The following is a 27922-nucleotide window of genomic DNA, read 5'->3' as shown; positions in this document are numbered from 1 at the left end:
CTCGCAATCTCCTCGACTGTGCTATCAGAGTAAGCATACTTGATCCGAGACCTTCAAGAATGACGTTCTTAATTCGGCGGAAGGTATTTAAAGTTTAATCCGAAGAGTGCGCCATTAGGGTTGACTAAATGTCAAGGCAATGGCAGAGTGCAAAGTTCCAAGTGCAAAGTCTACTATTCTCAACTCACTAAAGCTCCGCCAACTTACGGTTCTATCCTTTCTGATATCGTCGACGGACCTCGAAGCCTCGGGTGATGTTATCTTCCAGACAACAGAAAGAGGCTTTTAGATCCTGGGATTCGGTAGTTGTCAGTGTATCGACGTTCGAGACGATATTTCCCCGTGTATTCGCTGGTCTCAGTACCCAAGCACGTTCTTCCTGCTTTATACTCGGTTGTTATGACTTTCGATAAATGCGATACAGTGGTGAAATGGTAACGGTAAAGCTTTGTAATCGTATTGATAAGTTAAAGCGAAGATGAAATACATTGCTCGCAATGCATGAATTCACAGACAAATCGATCGTACCTATTGGAATATTACAAATATTATTAATTATTATATTACGAATATTATAATGATTATATTACGTTTATATTTACGATTATAAATTTATTTTACGATAATTAGAGCAATGAATAGAGTAGATTCATTAATTTGTGTAGAAAGAATTTTGGAGTTACGCTTTTTAGGCTTTCACGGGTATTATCTTCAAAGACATCCAAAGGTTTGTGAGTTCTCGCCGTGTCTTTATCCATTGTTAATGCCAACATTTCGTGAACCTTGCCGTTCACTTCATCAGGGCGAGGAACACACTGATACTGAGTTACGATTAAGAATCTGATTTTGTAATTTCAATTTAAATTTTGTCTATTAAGCGTGTGGCTTGACTCTAAATGCTGGCAAAGTTGTCGAGAGTAAAGAGAGCGATCCATCAGCTTTAAACGACGAGACTGTTTCCAATTTCCACTCGAGACGCACGCGGTTGTCCACTGGGAAGAGCCGACCTGTCACGTACAATATCTTGGACGAAAATCCCGGTTTAGTTTCGACGATTTATATTAACTCAAATGTTTAAGATACTTCGCGAAAACGTAAAATATTTTTAAAATATTTCAAACACTGTGTGTTCCTATTCGTTCTAAATGCGTCTGCATTAACGTATATTTTTCGTCATTTAGACGTTTTTTAATTGTTCTAATCGTTTATTATTGCTCCATTTTTAGGGATTAAAAATCTATCTTTTTATGGAAGCTTCAGTATGTGACCTACATAATTAACACGTCTCTCAGATATTCCAATCTTCCTCAGAGACATCCTATATGCCGCGAAAGAAGGAAATATTAAAGAGAAAGTCGCTTTTTACTAACCTGTTCTGCAGACTCGGTGATAAAAGAATGACAATACTGCAGGCTGAAGTGGGCCCCGGGCTCTCGCGCCAGAAAGCTGAATTGGGTGTGCTGCGGCTCACAAGTCGCGTAAAAGATGCGTCTTAACGCGTGCGCCATTTGCACGCACTGCAACAGAAATAAAAGAAACCAATCTTGAGAGACTACTCATAAGAACGTTTTGGTGTAGGGGCAATTATAATGATAATATGACTTAAAAGAAAGAATGCACTTGAAAATACTAAATTTCATATTTTTTAAAAGAAAATGTATTATTTCCTGCACATTTTAGAACTAAAGATAAGTAAGAACTTTTAATTCTTTCTTGTTAAATAACATGACGACCCTTACTCTTTTTTTATTATATCGTGATAACGATAATAATGAAAATACTATTTTGAAAATAATATCCGTTGTTAATAATTACTTAATAAATCTTAACAAAACATATTTAATTACTTAAACTTATTGATAACTACTTAATAAAACTATAATATTTTATTTATGATATTTAAATTCATCATTTTGTGCATTCAACGCAATGAAAAATAATTCAAATTGTCTCTGACTGACAATTTCCGAGATATTTTCGAGAGTGAGCCTTGTGTTGAATGCAAACAAAAATGATTTACGAGCGTTTTATCATTGCTCTCATCCTGTTGAGTGATTTAATCGTTTAAATCAATTCCGCTGTGAAATGTTGCGTACGTGTTAAGAACCGTGCAAGAAACTAGTGTCCTCATTAAACAGGATATCGTCATAAATATCACTTACTACATATGGCTTGTTAGCAACCGTAGAAAATATCGCGTGAGCCAAAATTGAGGGGTGTAGAATGAGATAATTAAATGGTAACGAATAGAAGTGTAACCGGTAGAAAAATAATTTAGCACAAGATTACGTCAATTAAGGTATTAGCTCTACTTTAACACAATTAAATAAAATATATACATGAATTTCTAGCTTTTTCTTTCTAATATTATATTTTTACGTGCTTTTACGTGCACCGAAGTAGCTTCATAATTGAGTAATATTGCCACGTTGGGTGATTCGATCAAGTAATGAGAATTAAGAGAAAGAAATAGTGTCCAATTATTGGCTACTTGAAAAACTTTGCGAGGTTTTTGGTTAAATTTATGTTCTGAAACTTTTAATGATTTATTAAGACTTCATTCGCGAGATGCTTATAAGTTTCAACATAAATTTGATCGTTGATTTGACTGAATCGACTTCGATCATAATTTCACAGATACTGTTTTTAGATTAAGTAGAAAACTTAAAAAATTCTTGTTTTTCAGAATTATAAAGAAAATTTTCATCAAAATATAAATCCTAATTTAAATAAGTACATCGTCATAAAATACGTATAGATTTTCTCCAATAATAAAATAGTAGTTCATGTGAAGTAGAGTGTATTTTCGCCTTAACTCGCGCCGAATTTAAACACTGTTCTCATTCTGGGACGTAAATTTTTAATGTTGTCTATAAATTTGGCAACCAATACAAATAAAATTCGTTCAATGAGCAAAATCTTCGTATCTTCGTCTCCAAAAGAGTTTTCCGTGAAATTTTGCCAAATTTTAGCCAAGAATTTTATATTCTCGCAATGACACTTCGTGAACTCTTGATATTTTATTACCTGATCCCGCAGAATTACATCGAGCATGTTTATAGTTTTCACTCGCACGTTCTATTAATATTTATATGTCCATTGTGTCGCGGCACCATACTCTTGTGCATACTACATAAATGAGGTATGATTGTACAGCTCGTAGTGATTGTAGTTGCTTCAGCACGTATAAAAGCTATTCTGTGTATAAAAGAGGCTACGCACTTCTGTACAGCGGCAATTTTTTTGTGATTGAGTTATTTTTGCAATTTAAATAAAAAATTTATTTGAAAAATGATATCGAATGTTTTCTCTCTTAGCTCACATTCTTATTGAAACTCACATTCTGTTGGTCTTTAAAATTTTAAACTCTTATTCTCAAAATAGTACTTTTGGCTTAAGCCATTATTGTACTTCTCAATCTTAAAGAGAAACACGATTTCATCTTCAAACTTCCAAGATAGGATACTTGCTTAAATTCGTTCTCACGCAAAGGTAAGCATGGTAGAACATGTGGACGAGTAGAATGGTGATTGAAAAGATGATCGTACTGTAGCAGCAAATTTTCTGCCAAGGATACTCCGCGATTCTATCAAGTTTCGTGCTGAATTTTTCATGGTGCCTGCATTTGCTCCAAGTAGCAAAGTTCTACGTGAGAAAGATATAAATGACCCGGCTCAGTAAAAAAGCTGCTTTTCTACTTATGCTTCTTGGATGGATATTATTTGAACAGGCCCTCTGGCCCTCTTGTACTGCTATTGTTAAATTGTGTTTAACAATAAGTAGAAAAACTCTTTTAATTATTGCGCGAATAACAATCGCGTTTATAATGAATACAACAACAAGAATTTCAATAATATTAACAATCATGTTCTCATTACAAAACACTTAATGGAAAATTATATTTAAAAAAAAAATGACTATAATGCAATAATCGTTGATGTAAACATTTCAAACGTTGAAATCGCGTATATATTTGACTAATCGGCTATTTATCTAAACAGTTTATTTTAGCTAGTACAAATGCAATCTAATTTGTTAGCAACTACACTGAAGCATACCACGCAAAGTTACCCGCTCGATTTGGGTTTCTACCTGGAAGTTAAAATTCAATTCGTTAAAAATTCGATTGAAGTACATTACGCGAAGTTTCTGACTGTGTCGGTCCACTCGAAACATAGTTGCGTAGCGCAAAGTTGTTACGGACCGAGAATCACCCTGTAACACGAGAAGTGAACCAACTATCTCGAAGTAACTATGCGCGTTACCAATCGCTTCTGGTACGACAAACGACATCCTAGAGGGGATTTCGTCGAGTTTGTCATATTCCACGGGAGGACACTGACGTCGTTATTCACCCGCTCTCGTCTTTACTCGCTTTTGCGCCTTTGCAATGGGATACGTCGCTGCAGCATTTGCGTCGGTTATTTGAACCCTTACCTATTGTCCCGCTCCGAGAATACCTGGAATCGGAGATTTCCAGCAAATCGCGAAATCCGATTGTGAACGTAAAAGTATCTCTTGCAACGAGGGAGTCATCCGTTGCAAGCCAAAGATTTATTTATGACAAACGAGTGCATTTCAAAAGAACTCTCCGCCTTTCATTTTCAGTAAAATAACCGTAAAAATAAAAAAAAATCAGTTGTTTGTTATCCTAGAGGAGAACCTCTCGTCGGACTTAACTCTTTATCGCGAGATTCTGTTTTTACGCGCAATTCTTTGAACGACGCAGATAAACGCGCGTTGAACTTCAAAAGTTCACTTATGCACGAACATACACGCTTATAAATAATAATAATGCTCGCCACAGACGGTACTAAATGTATCTTTTAGTCGTATTTGTAGCGCAGATGGGAAACCTCTAAATGTTTAAGTGTTCGATTTTGCGTTCGGCTCCAGTAAAAATTTTAAGGCAGGGTTGGGTTAAGCTCTCGGTTGCAGTAAAAAATTTTATGATCCCGTTTCCGGGTACTGCTCCGGTTTTCTTTCCTAAGATTGCACGTGAACGAGTAATCGCTGTCGAAGGAAGGATAAATTGATGATTTCTTTTCACGTAGTGCTCTCTTATCTTATTCACGTATTAAAAATTCTATTAAATAAAATATAAAAATTACATCTCTCTCTCTCTCTCTCTCTTTATCCTATCCTCTCACTTTGTTTTTCTTCTCTCGTTTTTAGAGTTAAAAGTAAAAATGGAAATTTTTCTTATATCCGAATGAGCGATGTGTTGTCCGTTTTATCGTGGAAGGATATTCCCTATGGATATTGGTCGTGCGGGAGGAGGGAGGGAGATATGCAAAAGAGATACGCGCTACAGCGTGAGTGCTGTTTCATGTATGCACGAGTAAATCCGCAGGTAAAGGATAAACATATCCTGTGATCGCGGCAAATATATGAGTTCAAAAATTACATGAGCCGTTCGTCGTTGATCTTCCATAGTGATACGCGCGTTTCCGCAACCAATTCGTTTATTCCCCAGTTTACTTTATCGAGCGCAGCGTGATTTGATTCCATGATAATAGAATTATTGGAAGAGTATAATATAAGCGAATTTTTAATTGATAGGTATGTAATTATACGGTGATCCACGTGCACACATAAAAATTGCCCGAAAATAAGTGTTTACCGGGACGCCCCGTGCTCCTAAAATAACCGTCGAAGTCAAACGCGTGTATGCTGAAAACTCGTGTAATCTAAGCAAAGCGATACCGTGGTAACCGGTTGGCTTGACGTACAAAGCGCAAGTTTGGAGCGTTCAAAGCCACTCGAATGTCGTGAAATCACGGGAGCGCACACTTTGGGGGTACATACAGGAGGGATCGTAGGAATTTTTTTAACGCTTGGCGAGGCAAAGGGTTTAATGGGGCTAAAGGAACGGAGGATTATTAGCAGCGGCCGTATCTCCTTCGCGGCACCGGTGAAACATTGGTGTGGATATTGTTCGACGTGGGTGGGTGATACGGGCGAGAGAAATGCGTATCATCATGGAGTGCTCTTCCATGTATGCACGAGTAAATCCACAGATGGAGGGTAAATACATCCCTCCCGATCGCGGCGGAATACACGGCACATTGCTCTTTCTATCTCTCTCTTCCCCTCCCCCCTCTTTTCTCTTGCATTCACAAAGATTGGCACCATTCGTCATCGTATACGTTTACTCAACAACCCCAACTCGACAATCACCAAATCTCTCGCGTGTGCATTTCATTGACATCTCACTCCCCCTGTAATTTAATGATCACCAGGATGTCGCGTCCCTTTCTCGTCACGATGTCGAGAATGATCGAGAATGTTTTTCGTAGATTGTCGATTTTTCTAACGAATTATATACATGACGGCGCGTCCATCAGAGAATGAACCACTTGCATGGTGCATGAACGATTTGGGATAATCGCGATTTTATGCAATAGGAACTCGAGCGTAAAGAGATACGCTTGACATGAATTACACGGCATTAGAACAAATACAACATTCAAATCAAACGTTCAAAACTTTTTATAGTCAAATTGTGTTAATTGAGCAAATATAATTTTTATCGAACAAGGCCAATCTCCATGGTTTATCTAAACGCGTTGATCGTACGTAGTTTAATTAGACTCTCCAAGTTTCCAGTTTCGCATCTTAATCATCTTATACAGTCACGTGCCTTCGGCGTGGTCGTGGAAAGTTTCCTCATATCTTCCAGTTCGTAACATGAAAATCGGCAATTATTCCTTTGCCGAATATGGTAGTTCGAACAAGTATTAATATCATTTTATTATTATTAAATATGTGTTACGCGAGAAACGTATAAACGTATCTGAAATAACTGGAAATTTTGGTGCATTTTTTTTCGCGTAATTACTCGACCTTTGTTATAATGTCAATTTAATAAATAATAATTTAATTATTATAAAAAAAATTTCACTTTTACATACATTTATTCCTTTTCTAATGTAAAGCATTTCACGTAAAATATATAAGTTTTAAACAATTTAGAGAGGCTTGGATACAAAGAATGACCGTAAATTCTGACGTAATCGACGTAAGCGAATCGAGATTTTCTCGAAGAGGAGATAGACGTTTCGTTTCTCATCCGCCATGATAAACGTTCCACGAGAGCTCTTTTAAGAGGCGCTTACCGAAGATCGCGGATAGAAAGTAAGGATTTTTTCAGGTAGAAAATTAAAGCGGAAGCTTAGGAGAAGCCCTCGAAATAAAACACTAATTCGAAGGATCGATATGTTCTGTACAGTCGTGAACACGGCGGGTACGGATCGCGCGAGGGTGGTCGGTGCATGAGCGAGCCAACTTCGAAATATTACTGGCAGGGATGCGATAAGGATTACGGGGCCCCAATTAAAGTCCGGAAAATAATAAAAGACGAACAGCAGCGAGATTACTCTCGTTCTGCCCCTTCTCACGATGTGACGTTTTATATCTGGTTGGATTTGGAGAAGAAATATCTAGATATTTTTCAATTTAATCTTCGTGTCAGAGCGCAATGAATTTTGATTTACAGTAATCGGTGAAATTTTCATTTACAATAAGTTTATTGTTAAAAATTAATTTTGCTTGCTTCCTTTACATCTGTATTACATGCCATAGTGAGGATTAAAATTAAAAGTGATTAAAATAAATAATTGAGATGTCTCGCGTGTAATCACAACTTTCTCGCTCTTAGTATTTGTCTCAATTTAATTGTTTTATTATCCTTTTCGATCGTTTATTATTCGTATAAATATTTCAAGAACGCAGCGAAAGTGATTCATTCGAAAGAGCACAGACTTCTCGTTATAGTATTGAAAGATTGGCATCCCAAGGTCGGCCTGAAAGGGAGATCTTACAAGTATCATAAGGATTATCGAACTCGGTGCTCAAGAACGCGGCAAATTAGGCTTCTCGCATCGCAGTTTAACTACCGTCCTACCATCCTGTGAAAGCTCAACCCTCTTTTAACGAGGACCTTTATGAAGATTCGTTTATATTTCTGAACCGTTAACACGCAACGCAAATGTACGCAAGCAATTCTCCTTTCAGAAATTCTTCTTCCCAATCAATAGTGAATTATAGCGCCTTTCTCGTAATGATCTTATTTTTTTTCCGCTTAAAAATCGTAACAAAGATATTTAGAACTAAGTACTGTTTAAATCCAATGGTTTATAATTAACAATGAAAATATAAAATGGTTATTTTTTTAATAATATCTTTTTTCTATTCCGGCATCCAAAGGTAATGCAGTGAGATGCAGTCACGAAAAAAAGAGAGGCGAACTTTTCGCGTGGAATTCCAAGGGATGAAGTTGCGTCTTGGAAGATGCCGCAGGGCAAGATGGTTTCTTTACAACAACATCCGTGCACAAACGCGAAGTATCTTTTTCCGCGGGAGTATCTGTATGTGCATCTCTAGTACTCACTTTTCCATCTGGACTGCATACTTTAATCCCCGCAAGCGAGACTATCAGGAGAACGGGCGTGAATCGATCGCTGTACTGAAACAAACAGATCAGAAGTCGTGCATGTAGCAGCAGAATAAAATTTCCACAAACACAATAATATCCATATGCGTTTGTTTCATTAAAATACAAATCCGACGCTGATAAAGTTTAAATCCAGGGTACATACGTAGGATGCACTCAGCTTTTGAATTTAGGATTCATATACGGAATGTATCCAACGTACGCACGTATATAGAATCTTATGTAATAAAAGCATCCTTAGAATAAGATAAAGATGAGATTTCTTGACGTATTTTAGCTATAGCCGTTGTTTTAATAGCTCAAAAAGTAGCTTACATGTATCAACATTTTGTTTTAATAAATTATATAAAATTTTCGTCGTATGCAACATCGTCTTATTCACTATCTGAGTGAAAAGCAGTGAAGCAAAAATGCGATGATATGTTTATATACAATTTCGTTCACGTATTTAGGGGCTACCATCCACTTCATCCGAGTTCTCTCTATTGGAAAGATCGAGCCTCCTGCAACTTTGAAGCGGTCGTCCAATTTCGAAATTGAAAAGTTGGCAAGCTACGCGGTATAATTCAGAGAGCGGACTCCACGCAAGAATGTTTCTCGTCGGAGACGCGGTTCATTGTCTTGAAAAGGCAAGGTTGATGTGGCTGGAACCACAAAAGGGGATCTCCGGTATAATTACGGTAACGCACGGAGCGTTTGTTCGATAAAGGGCGCTAGCGCAATCTTTACCTTTCCCTCTACGAACCAATCCATAGATATCTCTGTATGGTCTCGAAATTTTTATAATTGTACACGGTGTATCGTAAAAGTCACATTTAGAAAAAATCTTAAAATCATATCAAATTTCCGAGTAATTATAAATTAACAATACAAAGAAGATGTATTATGTCTTCAACTTCGACGTTGACATTTTCAACGTCTGCGGCAATCTTGTTTGCGAATGCTCGTAACAAGGCATTTCAATACGATAACTTTAAGGAAGCAAACGACGGCGAGAGGGCGTAATTTGATATAATGTACTTCGTGCAGCTTCAAGCAGTCTAAGAGCCCTCGCTTCTCGAGAGATGACAATATAATTATGCTTCCTTATTATAAGAATGTCCTACAATAAGGAAAGTCTTCCCGATGTTTGATTTTTTACGTCTTTCTGTTTATAACTGGAATCCCTCCTTTCAGATATTTGAGATGAATAACAGATATTCTGAATTTAATATGCTACTCTTGACGCTTTCTCTTTTTAATGTATTTACTTAAAAACAACATATTATATTAAATATAATATTTATATTCTTTTATTATACTAAACAATTAAAGAATTTAATATATAAATAGGCAATATTTATAATTAGTATAATAATTTCTCGAAATTGCAAAACTGCTAAAACTAAAAAATCTTTAATTTCATATTTTTATTAAATTTTACATATTAAAGAAAAAGATAATATTCCATCCAAAATAATTTATCGAAAATTAAAGTTTGACAAGTAGAATATTCGCATATCAAACAGTAATAGCATGGCATTCTACGAGCATATAAAAAGCGGTCGATTCGTTCGAAACAGCTGCTCGAGCGACTTGCTTATACGTTCGTCTTCTCATTCGATACCCATCAGGAGACTACAGATGTAGCATTCATGGTATGGAGGTTTTTCTCTTTATTTCATTTTTTTTTCTTTTTTCTCGCCATCGCTGCTGCTGTCATCATCAAGGAATAACCGAAGCGACATCATGACGAGACGAATACGAAACGTCACAGCTCTCTTCGTCGTCACAGAGGTATATCCTCTTATTTCTTTCGGATGACAAGATGCATTGTAATAAGATGTCGGAGAACGTGAAAAGTGCGCGCACAGATATATCATAAAATATATTCACTATTACGCTGGCCATATTTATTTATAAATTAAACGTAAAAGATTCTTATATTTTCATTTGAAAAATATGCTAACTTAAAAAGAACTGTTCCAAATTGTGAGTAGCATATTCAACCCTAATATCTTTTTCTTCTTCCGAATGGTGTCTCGATTTCCAGGAACGTTAATGATGAGGAATGCCAATTCTTTAAATGAAAATCTTCTTTTCTTTCAAAGCAATTCAAGGTATCTTTCCAAGGCTATTTATAGCAGAGATGTTTTAACATTTACGTAATTGCCATATCGCGATGTTTCCTTTCGTGCCTCGTGTCTGCGTGGATGCGGACTATATGTATTTGCCGGAGTTGACATTGGTGTCATTACCGTCCTCGCTGAAACGATACCCGACGAAAGTTCGAGCAAGGTGCACCGCGCAAACTTATGGTTTGCTTAAGGAAACTGCCAGACGCGGTTACGAATACGCAGAAAAGGCGTGGTGGAAGACTCGTCGACCGACCTCCGGTCTGCTAAGGTCTCGAATTCCAACCCTCGTCGCCATACATCCACCGACATGGCGATGCACCGAATGGTTTCGATCGACACACGCATGCGAAATTTATTCATTAACTGAAGAACGACGCGCGAGAAGTTGTGCACTGCTCAAAGCTTTTCAGACTGTCTTACATTAGGCTATTCTTAAGTCGACTTAAGTAATTGTCTTTCAGATAACGACGAATCCAACGATGTCTTAGACGTCATTATGTCGCTTGGATTTAACTCCGCTCTTTATTCGTCAGCAGATAACCGTGGATAATAATGATTAAGTGTGTGAGACAACAGACGTTTTCTAACTATGTCTCCCAACAGTCTTTATTATTAGAATTGCCGTTAGAATTGCTTTCATTCCTCGCCGTGTCGCTTCCCTTTCTCTCTGATTCTCATCCGTTACGCGTTTATCCTGAAAGCAATCGAATTACACCCGACGTAAGGATGTTATTTAATTATCAACGTCGCTCCCGGACGTGGAAAGCAATTTGCAGGCCGCTGCTCGATTATCTTTATCACGGCTTGCTATCGGCGTGCTAATTACGCTTTAGCGACGCAGACACATGATGATGATGGCAAAAACGAAAACAAGATATTATGGCGACACTCTGGTCCCACGATATTAACACGAAAAAAAAACTGAATTGCTCTTGACAAGGTGAGATTAAAAAAAGAAAGAAAGAAAGAGGGAAAAGTGGAATAAATAGTTGCCGCAGTTGCGGCAAGATAATGTAAGTATACATGTCGTCATAAATATCTATAGAAATAACCCGGAATTTCATAATCGTTGGGTGGAATGTCTTGAAGCGTAGTTGAAATAAAATTTTCTTCTCGCGATGGAAGATATCTAAGTGGCTAACAAGATTGTAAACAGAAAATCCACCTAAACAAAGTAGATAGAAGCAAGGAATAACGAGGAAGACGTCAGGAGAGCGCGCCGCCTCGGCACATTTCCCGAGCGCATTATTAAGGGAATCGGTCCCTGTCTGAGTATTTACGCGACAGAAGCTCTCCCACCTCACCCTTCAGCCGTCGCACGTTTATCTCTCCGTCTCGTCCCGCGCGTTTCTGATTGTCCAGAAAGGGTACGTTCCCATCCCATCCCATCCCGCTGACGCAATCTTCGATCTCTCTGTGACGTATCCCGAAGGCAATGCCGATGCGATATGTCTCGGGCATAGCGACGTTCTCCGGAAATGACAGCGCTTTTATTTTCTTCATCCGTTCATCATTAAAAAAAGGATGCAATACGTAATTAGATTTTGGAAATTTAATCACGCAAATGCGAATCTAATCACGCGTGTTTAGAGATTCTCGTATTTTTGTTATTTTGTATCATCATCATATACCATATATGATTTATATATATTTTATAAATACATATAGGGAAAAGTGGGAGAATTGCGAATACGGAGTAAAAACGCGAACGATACTATTGCAGTATATTAGAATAATGGCAACTTCGTTTCTTGCATCCGATATAGACGATTTATCAATTATAAACGTTTTTATTTAAAGAATATTGATTTTAAATTACAATAATTAATATTTTATATCATTAATATAAGCTGTAATTTTAAACATACGAGTAAAATGAAATCGATTCAACGCTGCTCCGCGTGGTGGTAGTAATTTTAAGTAAAATGCTTCGTTTTTTGCTTAAAATTATAGATTATATTGATAGTACAGGAATGTTGATTATTGTAATTTAAAACTAAATAATTAGAATATCTTTTAAATAAGAACTTCTATTAATTGATAAATATTCATTGACTTTATTTAATCTTACCCTTAGATATTTGCAATTTCCCATTCTTCTCTCCATTTAATAATTTAATTTATTAGTATTTCTCGACAGAAATTGCTCTGACGTTATTGATCGTCAAGAACTAATCGATCGCCGTTCGTCGAAGGCAACCAAGTCGAAAGATTCCGATATGACTTCAAAGTAATCATAGCAGGCGTGATAGGCCGGGAGTGGTTCTACAAAAGGTGCGTGAGGGCTTTTTTTAGCGGATCATCCAGTTTCAATCGGTCGTCAATGTAATCTGTTTGGGCTCTGGGGCGTGCTACTACTACTTTATTTCTGAGAAACAAAATGTGCATCCGCAGGATGGATCTTACGCAGATTCGCCCGTTCATGCTATCGACAAAGACACTCGCCTCATCCGCAAAACATCAATCATCCGCCCTGTCATTGAAAATTGAATTCTATACTTTCGGTAATTCGCCAAATTGGTCTTGCCTCCTCCGATAAAATTTCACGCGCTTGGAAATATTACTTGGCGTCAATTCTCGTAAAATTTCGATCGTAATATTGACTGATAATATATTATAATGCACCTGTAAGTGTATATTTCGGTACACACGGCGATATCCCTCATATATATAAGTGCTCTCGTCGAGGAAAGAGATCTAAATATCTTCTTTGCCACAACCCGTATAATCTGAGATCGATATTGATAGGCGCGAAGAAGCCTAAGCGGCACACACGCCGCAATTTTTTTCGCTCCGACGCGACGTGACGTGATGGCTGTTCCGCGAGAAATCGAAAGGAAGAGTGGCCTCTTGGGACGGAGGCTCTTCATCGAATGGCAGAGCAATTGACATAATGAATGCAATTTCATTCAACGCAACACGAAGGACGAGGAGCGTTGTTGCCGCTCGCGAATGCCTAACGGGAGGTGTGGAGGGAGTCACAAGAGGATGGAAAATGAAGGTACGAAGGAAAAGAAATCATAAAAAGGGGCAAAACGACCCGGCTGGTCGATTGCATTCGCATTATCAAGACGTCGCGATGATGTTATTATTTATGACGTCGTTAACTCAGACGCGAACTCTGCATCGCGTGTGTACGCGCGTATTAATACCTCTCTTCCATTAATCTTTATCCCGCGTTCGATAGTGTCCTTGTAAATATGGATGTGCGGAAATGCGTATCTCTCCCTACACAGTCCGCGATCCGTCGTCCTTAAAGAGAAAAATAATCGGTTTCATTTCCTCGGAAATAATTCCGACGTTCATTTCGATTGTCGTAGTCGCCATTCAATTCGAGTAGCTAACAATGGCGATTCAACGAGTGCCGTTGTGTTTTCCCATAAGAGAACTCACCGTTCGCCGTTCGGTAGTCTACTGCCAGCGAGAAGTACCGAACGGGTAACCGTGATATTTGGAGAAAGCTTCGGGGGTTGAGGAGCTTTTGAAGGGCTGACCAGTACCCTCCAGTGCCGAGAAGGTACGACGAATTCTCCCCCTTCTTGCCCCTCCATTTGCAATGAAGCCGAGAGCTGGTCTAATATGCTTTAACTCTTCGCCGAGGAGGACCGAACGAGGAGACCAATGATGGCGAATGCGACGAGAAGAAACGGGCGGGAACGGCTGATGGAGACGACCGACGGTAGAGGAGGACACATGGAGGATGGAAGTCACAAATATTCATAATAGAAAGCTGAAGAAATAAGCTGACCCTGCAAACAGCCACTCATTGCCATCTCGGCGGGTATATTCCGTACTCGTTAGAAAAGATAGAGAGACAGACGGCAGAGACGCGAGGAAAGAGGGAGGACACTGAAGGGGATACGGTTTTTATCTTACCCCTCCACTTTCTCTTCCTTTCATTGAATCGGTCCCGAGTCGGACCAAGGATACATTGAGTTTCTCTTCACGGGTGAATTTCCGGGGAAACAATACTGAACCGTTTATAGTCAATTAACAGACGAACGAGGTTCGCTCTTAATACGCCTCGCTCTTCACCAAAGCTTCGGAAATTCCACGAGTGGATAAAAAGGATGAACTGACGTCTCGAGAAGATATCGCCACGGTAACGACCGTTTGAAGCTTTTCTCGAATATTTAATTCGTATTCGCTCGCGAAGACTGTTGGAAAACGACATAAACGACTATAATCATGTTTAAATCCATAAGATAAAACATTTTGCTCTTTTTCTGCGAGCGAGATGTTTTTTTTTGGAAGAGTATAATATAATAAAGTTGATATAATATCATAATAAAAAATTAATACTGTAAAGTGGTGATTAAAATATTCTCTTCGGCATACGCGATGTCACTGTGAATAATTTTCTATTGAACGATTTGCTTAATTACTCGAAGAACGATGGCATAAAAAGTATATCTTTGCTATATTTCTATGACAATTAATAGATTCTTAATCACATAATAGATTTTTAGATATTATCTTATTTAAAGTAGCAAAGCAAGTGATCATACACTCAAAGAAATATATAAATCATTAGCTAGGAAATACCATTAATCCCTACAAAAGCTGTATCTAATATATATTATATTTAGCAGCGAACCCCTCGTGCGTGTGTATGCGGTAGCTATTAAAACTTGGTAAAGATTAGTTATGCCGCATTACATACTTCCCGGGGACGGAGAAACACCGAAAGGAATTCCCTCGGAAACGGGTTGAACATGTCCTTTGATTTATGATCCATTCGAGCCGAAGTACAATGATGAAAGATATACTCTTTGCGGCTATTTGTCAGTAAATACGAAATCCAAATAAACTACACATATAGTATTCTTCTTTTAGATGTATGTAATCTACTTTTATATACCTTTGTATGTATATATGTACATACTTTCAGTGTGTTGTCTCATTCAAACGCGATTCGTCCATTCGCTTGATCATGTCTTAAGAATTTCGACGACACAAGTCAGTTAATTCGTTCAATAATAATTTTAACTGAATAAAATTTGTGAGATCTAATACACTGTAAAATTAATACATATCTAATTTTCAGTATTTTTAAGCTCGTTAAAAAATGATATCTAATGTAGCTCATTTAAGCAACGCTCGACTACTCATAATATATGAATATATATCGCAGACAAAATCATCTTAGCATGTTTTATAGACGCAATTAGTAATATCATCATTAACATCTCTCAGCTTATTGGGGCTTGATTATCTTCGCGGAAACTTCGTCGCGCGAGTGACGGCCGCACCCGTAGATTTATGATCCCTTTTATCGAAGTACAATGATGGAGCATTCGCTCTCAACGACTCGTGCAATTCGAACTCCACGGAGGCCAGAAAATAACTCACCTCACCTACCCGCCGATCCACCTATCTCCCTTTTTTCTGCTCTTATGCTTGTTACAAGACACACCCTCGTTTCTGGAATGGACGACGATCCGCCAGCGTGGCACGCGTTATTTGTCACCCGCAGACAATGTAAAAATCCCAGAAGCTCGCGCGTCTTTTTTCCAGATGGAATTTCGTCAAGCAAGCTTGATTTATGAACCTACGCGAGCCCACCAAGTGACCATAAAGCACTCGATGTCCCGGTTATACAGCAATGGAAGAGATTCAACGTGATAAACGACGATGATCGAAAGCCATTAACGTTTTCGTCTCTTTCGATTTATACTGGAAGAAATAAATGCTTTGTCAAGAAAACAAAGATACTTTAAAGATAACTTATTTAACTTATAATTTATCTTTCTGTTAAAGCAAAGAGCTCGATTAATTAAATGCAAGCAATTTACAAACGTGCATTTTATAGTAGAAAGCTTTATTTATGCCCTTTTATCTCATACTCTGGGCGCATTTGTATATTTATATTCAATAACTCGGAAATAACAACAACAGCAATTGAACAATATTAATTTATCAGTTCGTAGTAAACAGCGAGTTCATTAATGCAACTATAAATCACGATTTGAATCAGAATTCTCGCTTGATTACTTCGTTGACTAAGTAGAGTATTATAGGATCCGTATATCTTCGATAATCTGCAGGATGTTCTCCATTTAGTCGACACGAGTGCTCCCCTGGGCCACTCTATTTCGCGATCTTGTCCCTTTGGAACTTCGTCTAATAACATGAGACCATCCTGTGATTCATAGTTCATTGCTCCAAGAATCAAATATTTGAAGAAATCCATCGTGGCGCGTGATCGAGATAAATGCGTTTGAATCGAGAAAAAAATGTCTTATAGTTATGTACTATCTAGAAGAGAGAGAGAGAGAGAGAGAGAGAGAGAGAGAGAGAGAGAGAGAATAAGTTTTACTTTAAAATCTATCCGTAGCAAATCATTTTTTCTAATTGCGTTTTATCAAAGTTTCTCGTTTTGCTTTAATTATATCAGTAATTGTTTAGCTACGAAAGTTAAAATTGAATTGTAATTTGTATATATTTAGTGCAATTGTTAAGTCTTCTCTTTATCTCGTTCTCTCTCTTTGATAGGATTAGAAATAAAGTCTACTCTGTATATTGATCAGAAAGCAAGATTAAATTAATTGCTAAGAAGGACAAGCTTTACGCGTTTACGAGTCCCCTTCCATGGCTTACGATCACTTCCATCACACAAACCGACGATTGCGTGTCCCACGTTTTTCTCGAAACCCTCATGTATTAAATCGAGTCGTAGTGTTAATCAAGAACAGAAACTTTTTACGAGGGTTACGTCGATGAACGGTGGTGGACAAGGGAGATGAACAGCATCGGGACTCAGCATGACGATCCATGCGTAGGAGGTAAAGTGACTGTGCCGGAGTACGGCGAATGATAAAACAGAGAGGGATGATCAAGTGAGTGATCGACTCGAACGGAGGACAGAGGGTGGCCGATATCTCCTTCCGTTGCCTGCGGCAAGATTAGATTGGCCTACCCTTCCTTGTCGTCGACGTCGTTGTCGTAGTCGGAGATAGCTCCGTTCCCAGCTTCCTCCGAGATGCGAAATGGTCCCTTTTTTTGTCATGCTCCAATAGAGTCTTTTCAAAGATTACACCTGTGGCTCGAACCATAGCGTAGGGTATCAACCGATGCGGAAAGCGTAGGCCGAGCTTTCCAAGGGGTCCAATTTTAATTTACCTTTATCTTCTTTGCACATTGCGATCTTAATACAAATCCGTCAAAGATCTCCAAGAAAGAAAGTAGTAAGATGATTATGGGGAACGAAAGCTATTCTTCTCGCGAGTCAATGACAAAATTGGAAACAGAGTGAGCTTGAGTGGACATCGCTCGCTGGCAATACTGTCTGTCATTCATGAAATTTTTCGCGCCAAAATGATCCTATATATATTTAGCAACCTCAATGTGTCCATCGGATTGCCATCGTAGTTCGTTAATTTGCATTAATGCGCTTCGTCAATCGTGTCGTTTTCATTAACGTGTCGTTGTCGCTGGCTGTTGTCGTTCTACTTGTTTGATGGAAATGTTGATTGGAACATTAGTAATTAGTACGTGTAAGTTTATACGCACTAGAATTTAACGTTTACATATAACTTGTAATGAAATGATAGAAAACTAAAAAAATTATTTACGTATTCTATACCTTCTCTCAAACTATACACAATAGATCTCGAGGGATTTAGACATAATTTTGAAAGTTTAATTTAAATCTAAATCAGAATTGAGCGGTACGTCCTGTATATGTTGTGCATGATTGATAATTGATAAACGCGTGTATTGTTGAGTTAATGAAATGTTTTGTTTTCTAAATACAAAGTGTTGTATAATGAAATCGCTCTAGCAAAGCGCGTCCAATTCGTGACGTGAACCGATGGCTTTCGTTTCGTGATCCACGCGCGTGGAACAGTGCGCATAGCGAACCTATATAAGTTGTGACTGTTTATCGAAACGTCACGTACAGACGACCTATCAAAACCAGAAGCGCGTTGCTTAAGCTCTCTCCCTCTTCTTTCTGTTTCACCGCTCTTTTACGTTCGGCCTTGGAAACATATTAAATATACACGATAATATATTTACACGAGATATTTTTGGCAGATGTTTCAAAAATCGCACGAGCAGCAATCAACTCCAATTACGCAAATCGGATTTACAAAATTTACACTTTAAATTGCAGAGATAATGCAGATGCTCTCTAAAAATTCGCTTTATATTAGTGTTACATAATAAATAACATCTCGTTACTTCTCGTTATTTCGATTTTTTAGAATCTTCTTCTGCACAAGTTGACTTTGCGAATAATAATCCTTTTCCGAAGGTGCGATATGGTTAACCGTAATTGCAAAATTGAGTGCATACACTGCCGAAGATTTGAAGTGTTGTTTGTCGTTTCGACAAAACGGTCTTGTTGCTCGTGTTTTTTTTTACTATGATACGATATATTTGTTTCACAGACGAATGGTTACGAAACCAATCAATGCAGCTCGCCCGAATGGAAGGACAGGTGCACAAAGGGCCGAGTATTCGAAAAAAATTTTACAATTCTCGAAAAAGACGATGTAAAATTGACAGTTGTGCCGTAATTTCTCCCGAAATGTTTTACGCTATGTAACATAATGCGTTTTCATATTGTAGCTATTCTATTTTTTATTTTCATTACAAAATAATTCGTTTTAATTATTGCAATTTATGAAATATTAACATGAAGAAAACAATACGCTTTTGATGAATACATTATTGATAACTTATTGATTAAATTGCGCATGATTTTCATTAAATTTAGTTTCTAAGTTGCTTTTTAGTAGCTTTCGTACATCATTAATTTATGTACAAATTTCTCTTGACGCTAGTTTTACGGATTAACTTAACAACTGCTACGTAACTTCTATAAGAAGATTTATGGCCATATAATATTCCTTGGCATGATAAGAAAACAGTTTTAGAGGTAAAGTTTCCTTGGAAACCTCTCTTCTCCGTAAAATAATTCTTTATAATTAGATGATGCTGTACATATGTTTGCTAATTTGGTAAATATACTCAGATATCACTTCAAACGAAATAATGCGAACAGATAACGTAACATATGTATATACACGCACAATATTAAAACTGCACGGTAAAACTTGAAGCAACTCATACCCAGATATCTAGGTTTAATTATTTTAATAGAATGAAACAACTCTACTGTTTTCAATCTCACGACAGAATAAAAGAAATTTATTGAAATATTCGCACGTGTTTGCCAGTAACATAAGCCAATGTTAAATATCTAATTTCACCAATTGTTAAAAGCATCATTAATTATGGGTGTAGCTTGGGCAACTCCCTCATTCTACTCATTTTATATTGATAAAATTGAATTAATATAATCTTACACATTATAATTCGCCAAAGCATTTTTAGGAAATAAAATATTTCACAACATATTGTCAATGTTTTAATATGTAAGTTTTTTATTAACTAAAATAATCTCACTGCTCGAAAAAATGGTAAAAATAATATCGTCGTAAAATGATAAAAATAAAATTAACTAATTAATCTTTATTGTGCATGAGAAACGTGAATCATCATTGCACAGGCAATTGCATAAAAAATAAGTTAGCGCACAATGCTCGGAGTATATTAAATAATATTTTACGCTATTGCGTAAAAAACAATGTGCAATATGGATTCTATATGATTCAAACGGTACTGAATATTAATTTCCAGTAATTTGTATCAAACTTGAAATTAAATTTATTCGATAAAAGCTCTACTGAATTGGTTTTGTGGCAGGTTAATTCATTCCAGTATAGTACCGTTCATATGTTTTCACGATGATATCGCATTTACTGAAAAATTGGAATGTAAACTCTGATTACAAACCGGTAACGAATCTCGGTTTATTTTATTCCCGGCCGTTTTGACGTTTATCTGCATTTAATGTATGTACAATCGAGTGCATTTAATGGCGCGTCCGCATTCACGAGGCTATTTCGCAACATTGATTTTTCTTGGTCATTGCAAGCGTGATATTAAACCATGCAAATACGGTAACGAAATAAAGAGAAGTTTCACAGAAAATATTACTGACAAGTTAGTTAATAATACTGCAGAGAAATTTAGCCGTCGAATGCGAACGTGTTGAACATTAATTCGGCTGTATGCATGTAAAATTCATACACGAATCACTTACATCAATAGAATATTTGAGAAAAAGTAAATTAATTTTCACTGAATATCACATTCCGTGCTCGCTTTTGCGAGAGAGCAGTCATACTAACGAATCGCGGAACGGTCGCGCAGTTGTACACTCAGTGGTACTCATGCGAGTCTTTCATTTTTAATTGGGTTACTCAAACTAATTAATTCTCGGGCTGAAACGAGAGGGTAAAGCGGCTCTCATTAACAGAGACGACGTGACACAAAGAAATTAACGGTGCAAAAAGTTATTGACGGACGGCAGCACGTCGGTAATTTATAGTAAACGGGCGACGCGCGCGAAATACTTTCCCTGTCTCTCTTCCTCTTTCACTTTTATCGCGATACTATTTTTTTTTTTATTTTGTTGAACTTCACTCGTGGATTGATTAGTTTCGTTCTCCGTTCGCACGCACAACACATTCGTCTTTATACGTATGGCGTTCTAATAACAAACACGCTGCTATTTGTTAACAGCCTCTACAAATTAGAGCCAGACATTTTAATTATGCATTGAGACATGATATAATTTATGCAGTTTGCATCTACAACGGTTGCAATAGCGATTGCGTTTTATATTGCAAATTATAGTAATCTTTTTTTAAAATGAATAAAAAATTCTCTTGCAAATAGTCTGTCGTTTCTCTTCAAAGAATCTCTTTTTCTTCTGGATATTGTATTGCAAAATTGATAAAAGTTTTTACTAAAAAGAAGCATTTATTAACCTGTGTTGTTTTACAAAACAAGTTTCACATTTTGCAAAGATTAAGATTTTGTTTTAACTCCTCCCTCTTACGAGATCTTACGTTACAGGCATTCTGTATGCAAAGTAATAACTATGTAAACGTGCAAAGGAAAAATTTCACTTTAATGTAAACTTGTATATAAAGGAAAACAAGAGACATATGAAAGGGCGTCGTGAAGTCATTATTATGGATCTCGGAGAGACAAAGCCGAGTAACAAAGGAAGGTTAATTAAAGTTGCAGTAAACGGAGTAGCATGAATAAATTCAGAATAGCGAAATAATTAAAGCGTTTTTCGATACCTTTTTTATAATTCAAATTATTATTAATAATGTAGTATAAAATAATAATGAAAAAGCCTATAAAAAGAATTAAAACAAAAACTTATTTTATATACACAGAAATTTGAATCAATTTTTTTATAGCCTTTTTTGCTGATGTATCAAGAAAAGTAAAAAAGTGTAGAATCATTTTTAATGCAAATTACAGATTTGAGAAAGAAAAACGCAAAACTAAATGAACGGAGTTGCGTCAATTGTTTCCAGAAATGTTATTCATTATTATACGATTAGTGACACACATATCAAGATTGTACAACACACAATTAAAATGGAACGTTTCTTACCTCTTTGAAGTAATATTATGGCACGATCAATGAATATAGCCGATCGATCGATGACGAAAATAGTACCATCGAGGAAGTTGACTATATACCTCACTCTTATCGGGAAAAGCGATCGCGAAACGCGTCAAATTAGACTGTTCTCTGGAACGTGATACGCGTTTGGCTTGTCGGACGCGACTGACAGCACCGTGTTGCGCCACGTGGACCCCAACCACCCCTTGAAAAGCTTTACGAACGCAGAGGGGGTAGAGGATCATGCGCGGTGCTTCGTTCTGTGCTTCGAATCAATCTCTTCTACTATATTTCTTCTACTGTATTTCGCTTCGCTCGCTTTGTCTCGCTAATCGCGTAATTAGCAATATTTCGTTGCTTCAGTCATCGACCTGAATTACCTTCTAATAGTCTTCTTAATGTGATCTACAATCCTATATAATAAATATAGAAGACAATCAGAGATAAATCTTAGAAAGTCGCCTCCGAATCGAAAAAAGGTGCAAACTTAGAAAGGAATAATCTTATCAGGAATAATCTTTTGCGAAAGGCTGTTTTAAACTATTACAGTATGATTTTCTTTGATATAATTCAGATTACAACGGCTTCTTGTCCGATCGTTGGAGAGGACATAAACATAGCCATTATCCTAATTAGGACTTCGTAAACCCAAGCGGCCAATAACTGTCTGGTGGCCAATAACTACGACCCTATTACATTTACCTTATATACGAGCAGCCAAATAGTTCCAATATTCCAAGAACTCGCTATTATTATAATATATTTGTACTTTGCACAATTATATGAAAATAGTAGACATATAGCGTTTAATTATATTTAAATTACCTGTCTCCTAAAAAGATAGCAATAAACAATCACGCTTTTCTCTTTGAGGAAAAATTAATTGCGAATTGTAGACAAACGCACTTACGATTTTAGGATATTCCGCGGAAGACTTTATATTATCAAATATTATTTGTGCGATGTGAAACAATAACGCGAGTGTAGCTGAATTACGTGGCGTGTTCCGGAGATTAATCGTTCCGCTTGTCAGTCTCGACGCGTCAAAACGTACGTCTCTCGTAAACCCGGAAACCCGTACACGCATGTTACATCAGTGTTCGCTTCAAGACTTGGTCCCCGACAATCTCCCCGTTACCTCCTTCTCGGTCTTTTGCTGGTTCTGACGTTTGCAGCATGCCGAGCCCGTAAACTCATCCCGCGTCTCGCCGATCCCGCCAACAGGGGTGCATGCGGCGCGATGTTTACATTTCAATTATCCAACGTTTCACTCTGCGCCATTATTAGTATTTGCATCATTTAGCAGGCGTAGGAACGTGCCTCAGCAACGACTCGAGCGCTTCGTCTGGTTTCAGAATAATCAGAAGGGGGGTGAATCCGCGAGCGCGCGTCGAGGATACGAATCGGTTGGTTATCCAACGATCCGCGCGAACAATTACCCGAGCGTGAAAGTGGGGCTTGTGTTGAATTTGAATTGGTTATTTACAATCGACACGTTCGAGTGTAAAACTGCGGCGGCCGACAGAATCGCAATCGTAAATCGAATAAATTTCTCGAACTCTGCGATTTTTGTGATTTTTTTTTAAGTCGGATTTTATATACGATGATCAAAGTAGGTCAAATATCGACACAAATTCATAATTAATTTTCCATATTAAAAAAAAGACTGCCGATTGCCTATTGTAAGAGCGACGAAAGAAAGTAAAACGCGAGTTCGCTCAATATCCCACTGGGGAAACTAAGGTTTAAGTTCATGAACGACCGGAAGAATCTGTAATGGTGGAGAAAGATTGGTTAGTTCGAGAAACTCCTGGGAATATCGGTAAGATAAAAGACACGTTGTTCCCTCTTGTTCTATCAGCGGAAATAGGATCCTCGAAAACTGCCGTTAGCCGTTCTATCAGCGAACTTTACGACGACGTCAATGAGGTCACTATTCTGATATCGACTGGCTCTTTATCTCTCGTTTCTGTTGGCCCACTGCCGAAATAAAACTTTGTCCAGCGTGTCGACAATTGCTCTAATCTCTCTTGTTCAAACGAATAACAGCCCGCGATAACATCTATTTCATCAAGTTGCTAACCGTAATCGATATCACTAGATGTCGATATCACTAGATACTATATCTCTTTGCAAATTTTCTTTATTAACTGTATGCTTGTGTTATATTTTATGTATAACGATTTTTAATGGATCTCTCAAAAAATTTGTCATCAAGAATTACGCTCTAAAAGTCTGACTTACATTTGAGAAAGTGGACTCGACTAAAATCGTCGACTTCGCTGTCGTGATCCTCGGCGGTAACGCGATGTAATGACTTCACAAGGATGCAACATTGAATCGCTGTATCATCGACCACCGTCGTCCCTGAAATTTGAATGGGCAAACTTGTCCTCTTCGTCGCAGTTCTAGTTAGACGTCTTCTTCCGTAGCCACCCGTCTCTACTCAGAATTCGTGAATATCTGATCATCGAAAAGACGGATCTTCCGCACGGCCATTCAGTAACTGTACTTTGCGCGGTCTGAAGTCTGATAACGTAGTCTGGACCAAAAGGAACATATGCATGAAGAGGATATGTTTACCAATGCAATCTCTGCACAATACAAGAACGAATCTTCTTGCTATTTCGTGATATAAACTGCAATCATGAATGGAATTGCAACAGACGAGATCGTGATGTTCATATACAGTGAGAATTATATTTATTTTAATATATCATTTTTCATCATAAATTTTTTTTACTAAATCTTAATTATAAAGCGAACCTATTGTCTTCCTTTGATCATTATTGATATATGTAGGGGAACATGGTGTTCCTTTAACCGGTTGTAATTTTAATCATTTGAATTTATAAAAAATCTATTGAATATTTTTAAAATTAAAAATATGTAGTTTGTAATACGAGTACCAGAGGTGTTTTATAACTTATAATTGTAACACTGAATAGAATTATATTCCTGTGAAAAATCATTTATTGTTCAAACGTTCGAATGAAATAATTTCAAGAGGTTTTTTATCTCATAAAATGTTGTATATATATTCTGTCTTATATTGGAATTGCCTAAAATGTTAAATAGATATTCAGAAAAAATTATTTAAAACTTAATACTGTCAATCTTAACCTATAATTTATAAAAGTAATAACAAATAGAAAATGAACAAGCGTTGTACCTTTAACCAGTAACTGATTGTACTTTTGACCAGTCAATACGACGTCGGATAATCATTTAGTTTAGCTATCTCACCTCCAATATTAATAAAATTAGATGCGATTTTGAATGAAACGAACGAAGGACACTATTTTTGCCAGATTCAATCGTTTCATGAAAAATTCATCGCGTCTTTGTGTATGGCAAAGTTTATTTTTATATATTTTATATATATTTTATATATAAAATTATATATATGGTGTAAAAAGACGTTAAAAATATAAAAATATAAATAAAATTAAATTTTTGTTGAATATCCTATCTTTATACACACATTTTATACATTGGTTAAAAGTGTAGCACTCCCTAGTCAGAGGTACAAAATGGGTGTTGTACCTTTGACCAAAATTCAATTTCTTTCTATTATAAAAAAAGATGTACAAAACATAACGATTTAAATTTATAAAAAATATATGTTACTGTCAATACTACAAAGAATATTTAAAAATTTTTTTAAATTTTTAGACATCAAAATACAACTTGCACAAGAAAAAATGTCAAAATTGGTCAAAGGCACACCATCTTCCCCTATATATATCAGAAAAAATAAATAGTGAAAACATTCCAAGCAAATTGAGTTTTAATAGGTATAATCCTTGTTGTAGAACTTTATTAATCTAATAACACAATTTTTAATAAAAAAATTTTTGTTTTTTAAATTATGTATGTAAAATACTTCTCAAGGACAATGAACTGGTTTGTGTATCACCGTGCATTCATCGTGCAATATATATTGCACTGGCGCTCTTTAAACCTTTTAAGTCGGCAACACGCTGTCGTACCGCCAACTGGAATGGAAAGGCTCTTAGCAGGTGCTTTAGGTGGGCGTGTTCAACCACGATATAGTACCTTTTAACCGCGGAAACGGTAGAAAGCACAACTACGGCCTGTCGACCCCTTTCCTTCTCTTTTTATCCACACCTTTCCTTTCTTTCATTGCATCGACCACAAGCGAGGAACACAATTTCCAATTCTTTTTACACTCGTAGATGTAATAAATAAATTTCTAAATACATCTTGAAAGAGAGACAATTGTGGTTTATCTCCAAGAGTCAGAATATATTCGCCACTATTTATTGTCTATCTATAATATGCATTTTCAAGAGTCATGTGTGTTTATCATTTCGTTCATAACGTATGCAGGCACATATAATATTTCTTGAATACGTGCCAGCTTAAAAGCCGGAAACATTCCGCGAAAAGGCCGAAAGCGAATCGCATCTGACCGAAAGAAATTCACGAAAAAGTCAGTGCTCTAAATATTACAACCCCTTTGCTCGAAAGAGAGTCGTCACGTTGGACTCCTTGCGTGCGTACAAGGCGTTCTATCCACGATGCGCTATGCGCGGAAACCCCGTGGCTTGCCATAAAGAAAATTCGTGACGGGTCTAGCTTCCGGCTTTTCTGCAGAAATGTCCTCTTCTCTTTCGCCACCCCGTACATCTTTCTCCAAAAAGTATCGCTTCTGGCACCGACCTGCTTGCCGTATCCAGCCACTCTTGCATACTGAACGTACGTACGTCATCCCCTTCCGCACAGCGGGATGCGAGATACGCCCCTTCAATCGGTTTGTCTTCGCTTTCTAATGGCAAAAATGCGCCCTTGGAACAGCTTCAAAGGACGTATTCTAAATTTTAACATCGAGATCTGCCACGATACAAGTTTTTCCATAAATTTCTTGTTTTATATTTTCTTTTGTGGTATATCAGAATTCATAAAAGACAGGGGAATCAGCTGTTATGTTCTATGGACGTCATGAATTTTTATTGTATTATTAGTAGAGCCTATTCACAATACTATTATTATTTTAAAATAGAATCGTGATGATCGAACCAAAGTAAGTAAACTGGCAACGCTACATTGCGTGATCAAGGACGATGCGATTAGTTTAAAGCACACGTGTGTCATGCGTTAGCCTTTCGTAAATATTTAATGACACGTTCCTTGGCACCCATGGCCAATCAGCCAACAAGAACTGGTTTAGTTATGGCGCGGCAGATGAGATAATTATTGGCGATGATCAGTACCTACTGCAAGACGCAATGAATTTGCAGTAACCGCTCAAATTGCTGCTGTGTGATCAAGGAGAAAAAGGGAAAAAGACGATTGCATTTTTGTGGGCTTAATTATACTGATTTGACTGTCTGGAAATTATCACAATGTTGAACTGCTACTTCGATCGATCAACGTCGTAATCACTGTCGAATAACACCTTAATCTATCAAATAGAGAACCGTCGAATAACACCTTATAGAAAATTATATTAAAACTTTCTTGTTCGAGATACGAGTTATACTATCGTATCTTCTGCTAGAACTTTATTTATATACTTTGGTGTAATTTATTTATAACTTCATATTCTATAATTATCTCTATGTAAAAACAATAAGAAAATAATTATGGTATTGCAATATTTTCCACGATTTAATAAAAAGGATATTTGTTTTCGAAACTTGTGAGCTTATTAGAGGAAAGAAGATTATTTTAACGTTATTAAATTTTATACTCTTAATTATCTAGATATACATTTACAAATTTACAAAATATGAAGCGCCGCGAATATATTTGATTGGGTACAACATTATATAGAAACCTATTCGAAACTGAATGTGTGTGTGTACCAACAGAACAAATTAATAA

At 37.0% G+C, this 27922-nt stretch overlaps 1 protein-coding gene across 1 annotated transcript in view; it reads right to left on the bottom strand.

Annotated features, from left to right (window-relative positions):
- LOC108729978 (uncharacterized) overlaps positions 1-27922 on the bottom strand; it is a 62865-nt gene that overhangs the window by 16725 nt on the left and 18218 nt on the right. The window contains exons 3-4 of the mRNA XM_018459389.1: positions 8393-8467; positions 1371-1517 (exon numbers count right to left, since the gene is read on the bottom strand). Of these exons, the coding sequence (XP_018314891.1) occupies positions 1371-1517; positions 8393-8467 (222 nt within the window). The remainder of the gene's footprint in view (positions 1-1370; positions 1518-8392; positions 8468-27922) is intronic.

This window comes from Mycetomoellerius zeteki, unplaced genomic scaffold, assembly GCF_001594055.1.
Source record: "Mycetomoellerius zeteki isolate Tzet28-1 unplaced genomic scaffold, Tzet1.0 scaffold821, whole genome shotgun sequence".
Taxonomy (NCBI): Eukaryota; Metazoa; Arthropoda; class Insecta; order Hymenoptera; family Formicidae; genus Mycetomoellerius; species Mycetomoellerius zeteki.
This window is presented reverse-complemented; position numbering and strand designations above follow the sequence as displayed.